The sequence below is a fragment of the Pelobates fuscus genome, chromosome 8, assembly GCF_036172605.1.
Source record: "Pelobates fuscus isolate aPelFus1 chromosome 8, aPelFus1.pri, whole genome shotgun sequence".
In the NCBI taxonomy this organism is placed as follows: Eukaryota; Metazoa; Chordata; class Amphibia; order Anura; family Pelobatidae; genus Pelobates; species Pelobates fuscus.
This window is the reverse complement of record NC_086324.1, coordinates 1,531,127-1,546,502: the sequence shown is the minus strand read 5'-3', so window position 1 is coordinate 1,546,502 and position 15,376 is coordinate 1,531,127. Positions and strand designations below refer to the sequence as shown.

Below are 15,376 nucleotides of genomic sequence, written 5' to 3'. Positions count from 1 at the left end.
CCACCCAGCACCCCCAGACTGCGATAAACAAGTCTGTCCAGCCACTCCACCCAGCACCCCCCAGACTGCAATAAACAAGTCTGTCCAGCCACTCCACCCAGCACCCCCAGACTGCGATAAACAAGTCTGTCCAGCCACTCCACCAAGCACCCCCCAGACTGCAATAAACAAGTCTGTCCAGCCACTCCACCCAGCACCCCCAGACTGCGATAAACAAGTCCGTCCAGCCACTCCCCCCAGCACCCCCCAGACTGCGAGAAACAAGTCTGTCCAGCCACTCCACCCAGCACCCCCCAGACTGCAATAAACAAGTCCGTCCAGCCACTTCACCCAGCACCCCCCAGACTGCAATAAACAAGTCTGTCCAGCCACTCCACCCAGCACCCCCAGACTGCGATAAACAAGTCTGTCCAGCCACTCCACCCAGCACCCCCCAGACTGCGAGAAACAAGTCCGTCTAGCCACTCCACCCAGCACCCCCCAGACTGCGATAAACAAGTCTATCCAGGACTCCACCCAGCACCCCCCAGAGTGCGATAAAAAAGTCCGTCCAGCCACTCCACCCAGCACCCCCCAGACTGCGATAAACAAGTACGTCCAGCCACGCCACCCAGCACCCCCCAGACTGTGAGAAACAAGTCCTTCCAGCCACTCCACCCAGCACCCCCCAGACTGCGATAAACAAGTCCGTCCAGCCACTCCCCCCAGTACCCCCCAGACTGCGATAAAAAAGTACGTCCAGTATGCGAGAAACAAGTCCGTCCAGCCACTCCACCCAGCACCCCCCAGACTGCGATAAACAAGTCCGTCCAGCCACTCCACCCAGCACCCCCCAGACTGCAATAAACAAGTCCGTCCAGCCACTCCACCCAGCACCCCCCAGACTGCGATAAACAAGTCTGTCCAGCCACTCCACCCAGCACCCCCAGACTGCGATAAACAAGTCCATCCAGCCACTCCACCCAGCACCCCCCAGACTGCGATAAACAAGTCTGTCCAGCCACTCCACCCAGCACCCCCAGACTGCGATAAACAAGTCCATCCAGCCACTCCACCCAGCACCCCCCAGACTGCAATAAACAAGTCTGTCCAGCCACTCCACCCAGCACCCCCCAGACTGCGAGAAACAAGTCCGTCCAGCCACTCCACCCAGCACCCCCCAGACTGCGATAAACAAGTCCGTCCAGCCACTCCACCCAGCACCCCCCAGACTGCGATAAACATAATAATTTTTCAATGTAGGGTAATAGCTACTTGATCCAAGGATAAATCTGACTGCCATTCTGGGATCAAGAAGGAATTTTTTCTCTAGCTTGTTGCAAAATTGGAAGCGCTTCAAACTGTTGTTTTTTTGCCTTCTTTTGGATCAAAAGCAAAAAACAAATGTGAGGAAGGCTGCACTTGATGGACGCAAGTATCTTTTCAGCTATGTAAATTATGCATGAGACACGCCATTATACATGAGACATGCCATTATACAAGAGACATGCCATTATACTACATAGCAGACTCTCCGCCAGGGACGTATCCTCTGGGAGGCAAATAAGGCATCTGTTTGCAGGGGGCCACCCCCAAACGCCCAGGCAGATCCCTTGTTTGCCTCGTGTCCTGGCCACTTCTGAGCCCCCCCAGGCGGGCGGTGGGCAGTGAGGGAGCACGCTCACCTGAGCTCTTCCTGCTCAGCTCCCTCAGTGCCGCATAATGAATCCGGGAGCCGGAATAGGACGTCACTCCGGCTCCCGGCATCACTAAGCGGCGTGAGGGAGCTGCGTCTGTGAGTGAATGTGTGTGTGTGTCTGTGAGTGAATGTGTGTGTGTGTCTGTGAGTGAATGTGTGTGTGTGTCGGTCAGTGTGAGTGTGCGTCTGTCAGTGAGTGTGAATCTGTCAGTTTGTTTCCGAGTAATAGTGTGTGTCTGTCTATCAGTGTGTCAAATTAGTGAGTGTGTGTGTATGTCATTGTTTGTCAGTGTATATGAGTGTGTGTCTGTCAATGAGTGTATGCGTCTGTCAACGAGTGTATGCATCTGTCAGTGAGTGTGCATCTGTCAGTGAGTGTGCGTCTGTCAGTCAAAGTGCGGCCTCGACAGGAAGAGGTGGGGAAAATGTAAATTGGAGGGAAGGTGCCCGAGCACCGTTCTGCCTAAGGCAGCACAAAACCTAAATACACCACTGCTCACCGCTGCAATGTGAATATGTAGCTTTTTAGTTTTTAAGTTTTAAACAAAGATTTTATAGTACTTTAAAAAGTGCTGGACATCATTAATTAATTACCAATTTCTCTTCCACGTCTTCCTATTCTCAGCAATATCTGGAAAGCGGAGTCTGTGAGCTACACACGACGAGTTATGTGAAGAAACACTGCGTGGGACCAGAACCTTCGGCAGACTCTAACGCAAACTAGTGACAAAACAGATCTTATCCAATGACAAGACGGAGTGGTATGTTATCCTGTTTTGGGTCCTTTCTCGTTGAGCCATGTTTTTATTTCCATCATTAGCATTTCACGTTTGTCATGAAGGCCGGCTGAGGAATTATCTAGGAGTCAGACTGTCTTTTGAAATATTTCTTCGTTTGTGAAAGGCAGACGTTGGTTTTGTTCAGACAGCGTTTATCTGTGATTGTGATACCGGGGCATTTAATTAAACTGTGACACTGTATGTTAAAGGATTAACTGAATTCTAATGGAAGGCGAAGAATTTTGAACGTAATTTACAGAAGTTCACATTTTTCATTTCATAAAATGTCAGTTGAGTAAGAGTCATATTTGGATTTTTATGACATATATTAAACAAAAGAAACATCTCAAATCTCAGCAAATATATTCTGTCCAAGGTCTGAGATATTTATTTACTGGCTAGCAGGATGAATGTGAGTGAGGGGCCCTGGGCCCCCGCACCCTGCATGTTATGGTACATGCATTGCAGCGCCCCCAGGAATAAATTCCACCATCACCACTGGAAGACAGATTGTTTTCAATAAAATGACATGGCGACAGAAACATCAGCTCTCGTAATAACAGAAATGGGAGTGTACTGGCGCTATTTTTTGGAAAGGTGGATGATTGTTGTATAACACCGCAAAATATAGCTGCTATAACACCAAAAACTTATCTTAAGACAAAGTATAAAAGGGTGACGGTGAAGCGCTAATACATATAATGTGTGATGTACAGTGCGGAATGTATAGCAATACCTCTACCTTGGAATAATTATACAGGTGTCCTAATGGAGGTATGCTGTACCTTAAAAACAAAAGGCAAAATAACCACACATAGTGTATACCATTAATACAAATACGTGGTATATAAAAGATAGGGGGAATATGCCCACTCACACTTTCAGGAGCTAACGATTATAGCTCACTGTGATCGCCTGTAGGGTCTGTAAAGGCGACCCTACCCCTTCTTGGCAGTCGTTTCCTTAGTCGCTTGTTTCTCTAAATTAAAACACAGACATCTATGGTGCAGTATTGTAGGTTCCAGTGGTGGTATAAAACAAAATAAAATTTGTACTTACAAACCCAGAGCCTTCCACATCGGCTCTGGTCTGAGGGTGTATGTAGTTTAGGACTACAAGCCTTCTTTGTAAAAATAGCAGGAGATGCCACAAGTGGTATGAAAAGTAATAAGTAATTTATTGTATCACATGAATAAAAAAGAATAATAATATAAAATATATCTATACATAAAATACCACTCGTGGGTTAAAAAGTCCAATGTATGAGTCTCTTTTCTCACAAGGTCCCCAGGACGCGTTTCGCCGATCTGGCTTCTTCAACTGGTGTTTTGGAGAAAAAATCTTTGTTCCTTCCTTGGACCGGCTCCTGCTATAAATACCTCTTCTTGGTTGCTGTAATTAATTTCCGGCTTGTTGAATCGCGGGCGTTCACCATGGGAACGGTGACGCCCTGCGTTCCAAGCCTCGCTTTCAGTTCGTTTCCTAATCCATTTGTTACTTCCGGTTTCCGTCTGTGTGCCGATACGTCATCATTCTGCGCTCGGCACTTGCGGTCTCTGTGTATGTCGGTAGGCATGGCAACGGGAAAATCGATACACATAATACATGATTACTTTCTCGTATTTAAACTCAATTTTTTAGAAAAGAAAATCCTTTGACTACAAGACCTCTCTATCTCTTCTCACTTACATATATTCACTTTAAACTTCTATGTTATCTCTATATATTGCACATTAGTGTTGGAAAGGATTAGAGTTTCTTCTAGAGAGTGGTCTCCCACTTTAGGAATCTATTCCAACATTTTTATGTATAGTATATTATAACACTTACTTCAATTCTGTTGCAACATTTCTATGTATAATAAAACAAATAAGAAGATATGTATTACAAATCCTACTTAAAATAAACCAATCATAGTAAAACCATTCTCTACACATTCAGTGGTGTTGGTGACCAAAGAAAACGGAAGGTGATTTGACAAGTTTTCCATAGAGACTATAAGCATTCCTAAAGTGGGAGACCACTCTCTAGAAGAAACTCTAATCCTTTCCAACACTAATGTGCAATATATAGAGATAACATAGAAGTTTAAAGTGAATATATGTAAGTGAGAAGAGATAGAGAGGTCTTGTAGTCAAAGGATTTTCTTTTCTAAAAAATTGAGTTTAAATACGAGAAAGTAATCATGTATTATGTGTATCGATTTTCCCGTTGCCATGCCTACCGACATACACAGAGACCGCAAGTGCCGAGCGCAGAATGATGACGTATCGGCACACAGACGGAAACCGGAAGTAACAAATGGATTAGGAAACAAACTGAAAGCGAGGCTTGGAACGCAGGGCGTCACCGTTCCCATGGTGAACGCCCGCGATTCAACAAGCCGGAAATTAATTACAGCAACCAAGAAGAGGTATTTATAGCAGGAGCCGGTCCAAGGAAGGAACAAAGATTTTTTCTCCAAAACACCAGTTGAAGAAGCCAGATCGGCGAAACGCGTCCTGGGGACCTTGTGAGAAAAGAGACTCATACATTGGACTTTTTAACCCACGAGTGGTATTTTATGTATAGATATATTTTATATTATTATTCTTTTTTATTCATGTGATACAATAAATTACTTATTACTTTTCATACCACTTGTGGCATCTCCTGCTATTTTTACAAAGAAGGCTTGTAGTCCTAAACTACATACACCCTCAGACCAGAGCCGATGTGGAAGGCTCTGGGTTTGTAAGTACAAATTTTATTTTGTTTTATACCACCACTGGAACCTACAATACTGCACCATAGATGTCTGTGTTTTAATTTAGAGAAACAAGCGACTAAGGAAACGACTGCCAAGAAGGGATAGGGTCGCCTTTACAGACCCTACAGGCGATCACAGTGAGCTATAATCGTTAGCTCCTGAAAGTGTGAGTGGGCATATTCCCCCTATCTTTTATATACCACGTATTTGTATTAATGGTATACACTATGTGTGGTTATTTTGCCTTTTGTTTTTAAGGTACAGCATACCTCCATTAGGACACCTGTATAATTATTCCAAGGTAGAGGTATTGCTATACATTCCGCACTGTACATCACACATTATATGTATTAGCGCTTCACCGTCACCCTTTTATACTTTGTCTCTCGTAATAACAAGACGTGACACTGCCACTACATCTGTTGGGATTCATTCCGATAAATCTATCAGAAAATGATTACTGAAATGGAAATTACTACCAAAGAAAATCATCGAATCAGTAAAAGGGGGGAGGGGCACTTAAAATGATAAATTAGTAATGATATAGACAATCATTGTGTTTGGCTGCTCAAACACCCTAAACGTATTCCTTTAGTAACTTCAAAACAGTTAGATGTATGTGTTAGGTTAGTGGGGTGATTACTGCGTCTTCCCAGCTTTTACATGCATCTCTGTGAAATATACTCATAACGTGTTTAAAATCAATGTGATTTCAATGATCGGAGTGTAATGCTATGCTGTTTAAAGTGCTTACAGTACCAAAAAAAGTTGTGTCTCTTTAAAAACGAGTAAAACTGTATTACACAATATTATACCTTTAAATGGTATTCAGGTCACTCTTTAGTATTTGGTAAAAACCTCAAAGACAAAATGTAAAAAATAATAATAGCACAGACAAAAACCTTTTTAAATCAATAACAGAGATCCAGGGATATGGCTCAGTGGTTCAGTCCTTGGAGTCCTGTATAGGGGGATTCCTTGGAAGTTTGTTTCTTGGTATATAGTAACGTTGGTATATGTAATAGAAGAAAATTCACATATAGTGCAATATGTCTGAATAGAAATATATCCAGTGCATTAGACGTATCACACTCACACGGAGCAGAGCCTTTTACTGCAGGCATCTCTTTCTAAACAGCATAACATTACACGATTTTATTGAATTGCACATTGATTGAAAACACTTTATGAGTAGATTTCACAGATTTGCATGTATAAGCACTTTGTGTTGGGAAGATTTATTAATCTTTATTAAGATAACTAATCGCTTCCCCAATCCAACACATACCGTAAAACTACCTATCTTCTGTGAATGCGGAGGGTGAGAATTCTGCTCCTTAAAACACACTCTCTCGCTCTCTCTCTCTCTCTCTCTCTCAAGTTTCTATAGAAAAAGAATATTCTGTAATTATATCATTCTTTTTTATACTATGTATTTATGCAACAATTTAACAATGAAAGTATACAAGTGTAACTCTAAATCTACCGTTATAACTAAGGCCTACATTAAAATCCAGGGACAGTAACAGTATGATAACATTTGCAGTTATTCAGTCAGTATTGAATCACAATCCAAACTTTAAACATTTTTTCTACCAGTTTCAACTCTGAAGTCATGAAACGTTATCACCCCAATTCTGGTTCTGTAATTTACTGGCTCGTCTGGCGATGTCACAGGTGACACATTTGTTAATAGATAATAGGTATAAGATATGTTCAAAGACTAGCTCTCCAGAGGTTTAAAAACTACAACTCCCTTGATGCTTTGTCTTTCTAAATGCATTTCAAAGGCATGCAAAGCATCATGGGAGTTCTATCTTTCGGGCACCCCTGTTGTATATGGACATTGCAGTGTGTGTTTCTTTAAAGGGACACTGCAGGCACCCAGACCACTTCAGCCAATTGAAGTAGTCTGGGTGCAGTGTCCCTATCGCACGAAAAACATTGCAGTTCCAGAGAAACTAGAATGTTTACATTGCAGCACTAAGACTGCCCCCAGTGGCTGTCTCCAAGTCAGTCACTGAAGTCGCTTCCTGGATGTTAATGGACCTTTTTACACCCTGCATGAGGACCTCCAGCGTAAGATTTTTCCCCATAGGAAAGCATTGATTCACTGCTTACTATGGGGAAGTCTAATGCGTGTTTGGCATTTGCCGCACATGTGCATTAGTGCCCACTTGTCGCGGGACATCGAAGGAGGTGTAGCATCAGCCCAGCACCGAGGGACATCTTTGCTGGGATCAGGTAAGTAAATAAAGGGAGCTATGTATTCCTGGCACTATAAAGGATCTAATGTTATTTTGTGCACATGCATATTTTTACTTTTATGTGAATGACTGGGATTGTAATGTGCTTTAAGTGATACTCGAGACCTGACGGCAGCGTTGCTCACAGCAATATAGAGAACAATGTCCCCAGCTCAGTGACAGGCCCCAGATAGCGCCAGACAGATCTAATAAACGGAATGTACAGTCCACCGAGAGCAGTGCAGCTCGCATCTAACTGTCATGACATGATTGCATCTGCTTAATTGCAAGAGATCAATTAACCTATAATTTAGCAGCGAGCCCTTGACATAAGAATTTTGACACTTGTTCTAATACAGGAAAATTTAAACACATGGTTGGAATAATCATTTCACATTCATTTATATTCTAGAACATGCCCAGTGCTCAGGAAATGATTTCTGAGAAAAGAAGTAATGTGAGAGAACGCTGGGGGGGAACGAGACCGGGATACAACAGTCAGAATGCCTAACCCTAAAATGGATTCCAGGCTGAGATACAAAGTGTCTAGCTTGAGGAGAAACTCCAATCCAATCCTTCTGTTACCCCTGTAGTTCTCTTACGATATATTCCATCCATTACATGTGCCTCTCTTATTGTCCTAGACTGAGACCATTACAGTCTTTACCTCCACGTGCAGCTTATTAAATACATTACGTACATTTCTTGCAGCAAAAACATAAAACACAAGGGCGGCCATGAAAGTGTTTGTCATTTACAGGCCGTGCCACACGTGAGTGGAGCGGGTCCATAAATCACTCAGGATTTGTTTAATCTCAGCTAGAAGAATATTTTACCTGTTTCACATCATATGCCAGTAGAACATAACGGAGGTCCGGTGACACTGAATAGCGAGACGCTTTGAACGTTACCTAGAAATCAGAATATGGAACAAGGGTTAAAAACATCCACCAAATAATGGTACAGCATGGGTAATATAGTAACACAGTAAACAAGATGTGAAACAAGTACAAAATACACCCTGTATGACAAGCTACCACCTCTAATAGATAAATAAAACATGGAGGCTAAGACTCCTGTATGTAGGATGGAGGCTAAGACCCTGTGTGTAGAATGGAGGCTAAGACCCTGTATGTAGGATGGATGGAGGCTAAGATCCTGTATGTAGGATGGATGGAGGCTAAGATCCCTTTATGTAGGATGGATGGAGGCTAAGATCCTGTATGTAGGATGGAGGCTAAGACCCTGTATGTAGAATGGAGGCTAAGACCCTGTATGTAGGATGGATGGAGGCTAAGATCCTGTATGTAGGATGGAGGCTAAGACCCTGTATGTAGGATGGAGGCAAAGACCCTGTATGCAGGATGGATGGAGGCTAAGACCCTGTATGTAGGATGGATTGAGGCTAAGACCCCTTTATGTAGGATGGATGGAGGCTATGACCCTGTATGTAGGATGGATGGAGGCTATGACCCTGTATGTAGGATGGATGGAGGCTATGACCCTGTATGTAGGATGGATGGAGGCTATGACCCTGGATGTAGGATGGATGGAGGCTATGACTCCTGTATGTAGGATGGATGGAGGCTATGACTCCTGTATGTAGGATGGATGGAGGCTATGACCCTGGATGTAGGATGGATGGAGGCTATGACTCCTGTATGTAGGATGGATGGAGGCTATGACCCTGGATGTAGGATGGGTGGAGGATAGATGGAGGCTAATATAACTTAAAATTCCAAATAAAGCAAAGTTCACGGAAACATTTAAATAAAACCACCTACAGTGAAAAATATGTTGGTTTTGTTTAGAAATATTAACTGTAACATTTTAACCATCAAGTAAACCTTACAAAAAGAATTGCTACAGCGCGGTGTGGTGATGGACCGCTGAGAGGTGTACACAATAAAAAAACAAAAGGACTGGTTTTATCATCTCAAAGCATTTACAATCTCCGAAACATCCACACATCTGCGATATACAAGACAAGGACAATGCAAAGTAATTATTAGAAAATCCCATTAGGAGGGAAGGCTTTCATCTTCCGCTGTCTCCTCCTGACCTGCTTTCTATTTCTTCTCGTTTGAAGAAGAAATGGTCCTTGGAGATACTAAATAAGAAACTACAAACTCCAGAGAAATATCAGCTCCCAAACCAAAAGGTCCCGCATGCAGGGAGTTAATTGTACATTAATTAATGGAGAGCAGTACAACAGTGATTAGCGCCCCATAAAGAGCACATTTAATATAAAAGAGAATGAATCACTGCCTGTGTATCGGCTTAATATTTTTGGGAGTTTTCAACCTTGAATACTTTGCAATATTGTATGTATTTAGTCAATCATTTTAAACAAACCACACACTCACTATACACTAGGAATACCCACACTGTTTAAACAGTGCATTCACACACACACACACACACACTCAATACATGCCACACACACACACAGACACACACAATGTATATATACACTCAATACATGCCACACACACACACACAAACACACAATGTATATATACACTCAATACATGCCACACACACAAACCACACACTCACTATACACTAGGAATACCCACACTGTTTAAACAGTGCATACACACACACACACACACACTCAATACATGCCACACACACACACACAAACACACAATGTATATATACACTCAATACATGCCACACACACACACACAAACACACAATGTATATATACACTCAATACATGCCACATACACAAACCACACACTCACTATACACTAGGAATACCCGCACTGTTTAAACGGTGCATACACACACACACACACACACACACACTCAATACATGCCACACACACACACACACACACACACAATGTATATATACACTCAATACATGCCACACACACAAACCACACACTCACTATACACTAGGAATACCCACACTGTTTGAACGGTGCATACACACATACACATTACATATACACACACAATGTATACATACACTTAATACAGGCCACTCACATACACACCACACACTCACTATACACTGGAAATACCTACACTGTTTAAAAAGTGCATAAACACACACACACACACACACAATGTATGCATACACTCAATGCAGCCCACACACACACAATCATTATACACTGGGAATACCCATACTGTTTAAACAGTGCATACACACACATACACACACACACACACACACACTCCCTTTACACTGGTAATACCCACAATGTTTAAACAATGCAAACAACACACATTGCATGCACACACTCACACTGTATACATACACTCAATACAGGTCACACACACACACCTCCCACTCACTATACACTGGGAATATCCACACTGTTTAAACGGTGCATACGCAAACATACACATTGAATGCACACACACAATGTATACATACACTCAATACAGGACACACACACTTCACACTAACTATACACTAGGAATACACTGTTTAAGCAGTTCATGCACAAACATACACACACACACAATGTATACATACACTCAATACAGGGGACACACACCTCCCACTCACTATACACTGGGAATACACTGTTTAAGCAGTGCATACACAAACATACACATTGAACGCACACACACAATGTATACATACACTCAATACAGGCCCCATACACACATGCATAAAAAAGCAACAACAAGAAAACAGCATTTTGATATTTTTAATAATTTCTGTTTTTTGTCAACTCCAGAGCAATCTATAATGATCTTTGACTTCAGCCTCAATCCCATTCTATCAGCACAAATTGATAAAAAAACGACAGGTTTCAAACTATATTTTTATATAAATTAAAATGGATTAAATTGATCGGTTATGTGATAAATATCTTCCAATAACATTACTAACCCTGTTAGTTATCACAAAAGAAATTAAATATATTAAGGACGAACCCATGGCAATAGATGTGCAAATGATTGCTACTAAAAACTTGCAGAATAATTGTAATTGGTTAACTCAAGACAAGGTGCTGCAGCAACTAAAGAAAGTTAATGTAAACAAAGCTCCAGGACCTGACGGTATTCATCCACGTGTACTTAAGGAACTAAGTGTAGAAATAAGTGAACCTCTTTCAAGATTCTTTTCTTTCAGGAAGTGTTCTGGAGGATTGGAGGAAGGCAGATGTGGTTCCTATATTCAAAAAGGGTTTAAAATCCTTGCCTGGATATACACTACTACCCCTGCGTGGGTAACCTGTTCTCTATTAGATGTTATGAATTGCCCATCATTACCTAGGTCGGAATTGCTATGAAATGTGTAATAAGCCTTACCTTTGTTTGACATAATATGTCTCTGCGTAGGCAACAGTGCACTCACTTTTCAAACCTGTTCTATGTCTGTTAACATTATGCATATGAAATAAAATAAAAAATTTAAAAAAAAAAATCCTTGCCTGGAAATTATAGACCTGTGAGCTTAACTTCTGTGGCTGGGAAAATATTAAAAAAGTTATTAAGGGATAATATTCAAGAATTCCTTGAGAAGAACATGGTTATCAGCAAAAATAAGCATGGTTTTATGAAGCACAGTTGGATGTGGATGCAGTGGATGTGATCTATTTGGATTTTGCCAAGGCGTTTGATACAGTTCTACACAATAGATCAGTGTTCAAACTCAAGGAAATTGGTCTAGATGAAAATGCTTGTTTTTGGGTAGAAATTGGCTTCAAAACTGTCAGGGTATTTATATCGGTAGACATTTTGTGCTATGATAGAAATTAAAATGTATATTGTCAGAGTCACTCTGAACAGAGCAGACTCCATTTTGTTATTTTCAAGCTAACAAAAGACACAAGATTTCTATCCCTTCTGTAAAACTAACCACTTTGCCAGAAGCTAAGGAATGCTTAGTATATACAAACCAAATTGATAAGAAATGAGAACGGGGGATGGACAGACTGTCTAAATGCTAATGGAATATAATTAATTCTAAACCCAGACATTTATGACAGAGAAGATTAAATAATGTAATTTTAGTTTTGATATTGTATAAGATCCCATTGTAATTTAGAGGTCATACTTCGTTTACGAACTGTCATATTAGAAATTATAGCAGAATTTGCCAGACACATAGTCTAAGGAAAGCCCAAATAAACTCTTTGAACTGACAGAAAACTTAAGTTATAGATAACCATAAAGATAAGGTAAATAACGTCAGAATAGCCACCAGGAAAAGTTAACTCTTTCCTGGATAGGAATGTTTAGTGGGACGAGACTACCCTCTATAGACCAAATACTTAAATTGTTATCTGGAAGGTAACCACACCTCCAGTTTTCTATTGGTCTATCACCTAGTGAATTTTCCCTTTAAAAAGTTAAGACAAAGGGAAGAGAGAGGGATGCAAAGGAAGCAAAGAAGCAAAGAGGTGAGCAGTAGGGGGCAATGCAGAGAAATCCATGACAGATATCCACTCCAGGGCACTCAGAATTTCTTACACATCCATTCAGTTCCTGAGACTACCTACTCATATGATGAGAAAATCTACCTAACTGGTAATTATACTGGTTTCAATTATTTAATCTAAATTAATTAAAATTTTCTAATAGCATCATATATGACTGGATAAATCACGATCAGATTTCGATTTTTAGAAATCTTAGTTACTAAAGAATATATAATTAAGCATTCTATTCTGCAGATAAAAAAGATTAATTATATATTAGTGTGATTACATCACGTTAGCATATCGTGATATTTATCCAGGTGTATTGATTTGCTCTAAAATAAGATAAAATATCTGTTTAGGCAAGTTAAGATTCTGCTTATAGAACATGGTAGATTACTCTTATTGGATGGCTCCAGGAAATGACTAATGAGCTGGTTTAAATGTTATTTTATTTAAAAGTACATGAGAATAGATCTTAATTACCTAGGAGGTCTAGCCAGCATTGAAAGGGTTATTCTAACTGTCAGCTAAAGTTTTATGGCCTTAAGCTGCAAGCTGTGTGTGTGTAAGTATCACTTTCGTTTATCTGTGAAGTACCGTCATAAATCTTCTCTTGACAGCTAATGTTGTAGATTCAATTGCGATGTTAGCCATTGGAATGTATTGCCATTTGTATTGCATACTCATGTTATACTGAATATTCATTGATTATTATCACGCATGTTACGTATTCTTATTATTTAAATTTTCACAATAAATTGTATCTATTTTTATAACAAATTGTGATTTTATTTATATGGAATACATTTCACTTACACGATAACGATCTTTGGGATCTGAGAATTGAAATAGTGGGCAATTCTCAACTGTTTACTATTATTATCCCATAAATATCCCCACAAAACAGAGTACAAAGAGTTGTCATTAATGGTAAATTTCCAAGCTGGACAGAGGTGACAAGTGGGGTGCCTCAGGGGTCTGGTCTGGGACCCCTTCTATTTAACATGTTTATAAATGATCTTGAAGACAGCATTGAAAGTCATGTTTCAGTGTTTGCAGATGACACAAAACTCTGTAAAATAATACAATGTGAGCAAGATATTACTTTGCTGCAGAGGGATTTAGATAGACTGGGGGACTGGGCACTCAAATGGCAGATGAAATTTAATGTTGAAAAATGCAAAGTTATGCACTTCGGCGTAAAGCATACACAAGCAACGTATACCCTAAATGGAAGTGAATTAGGGATAACAACACACAAAAAGGACTTGGGAATTGTTATAGACAACAAACTATGCAACAATGTGCAATGTCAATCAGCAGTGGCCAAGGCCAGTAAGGTATTGTTATGCATGAAAAAGGGCATTCATTCTCAGTACGAGAATATCATTTTGCCTCTTTATAAATCACTGGTAAGACCACATATTGAATATGCTGTGCAATTTTGGGCACCTGTTCTAAAGAGGGATATTATGGCACTAGAAAAAGTGCAGAGGCGGGCTACAAAATTAATAAAAGGAATGGAACATATTAACTATGAAGAAAGGTTAACAAATGTAAACCTATTTAGTTTAGAAAAACGTCGCCTGAGAGGGGATATGATAACATTATACAAATATATTCGGGGCCAATACAAACCATTGTGTGGAAATCTATTCACAAACCGAACTTTACATAGGACACGAGGTCATACGTTTAGACTGGAAGAAAGAAGATTTCGTCTAAGGCAAAGGAAAGTTTTTTACTATAAGAACAATCACGATGTGGAATTCTCTGCCTGAAGAAGTGGTTTTATCAGGGTCCATACAGATGTTCAAACAGCTACTAGATGCATACTTGCAAAAACAGAATATTCAAGGATATAATCTTTCAATGTAGGGTAATAACTGCTTGATCCAAGGATAAATCTGACTGCCATTCTGGGGTCAAGAAGGATTTTTTTTTTGTTGCAAAATTGTGCTACAAACTGGGTTTTTTTGCTTTCTTTTGGATCAACAGCAAAAAACAAATGTGAGGAAGGCTGAACTGGATGGACGCAAGTCTCTTTTCAGGTATGTAACTGTAACTGTAAAAATAAAAGCCTTATGTGTTCACCGTAACTACCATACTGGTAAACCTCCCCGTGGCCTCACTTTCCATGCGGCGGTATGTATGTCTGTTAAACACGAGCAGATGGTGGCAGCAACCAGTAATAAACTAGTGACTAAACAGCTATTTCAAAGTAACAATGTATACATATAGAAACAAGATGGCGCAAAAATGCATACAATAATTAGACTGTAAATAAAATCTTGGTAGTTGCAGAAACCAACATAAAACCCTGGTAATGAAATTCAAAAAATATTTTTTTAAAAGTTGGTGTGCAATATTTGAAATCCCTGTCAGTATGTATATAATATATCACATATAAAACCTTAAGAATTAATAAAAGTGACTATAGTTTAATATTTAGCAGACATGTGCCCAAAATATTAGTGCAAAATAAGTGTGTCTTTAAGCAATAATCAGTGTATTGTATTGTGATACCC

The 15,376-nt window shown here is 40.2% G+C and overlaps 1 protein-coding gene across 1 annotated transcript in view; it reads right to left on the bottom strand.

Moving 5' to 3' along the window:
* DPP10 (dipeptidyl peptidase like 10) overlaps positions 1–15,376 on the bottom strand; it is a 349,421-nt gene that overhangs the window by 95,910 nt on the left and 238,135 nt on the right. The window contains exon 5 of the mRNA XM_063429143.1: positions 8,289–8,363. Within this exon, the coding sequence (XP_063285213.1) occupies positions 8,289–8,363 (75 nt within the window). The remainder of the gene's footprint in view (positions 1–8,288; positions 8,364–15,376) is intronic.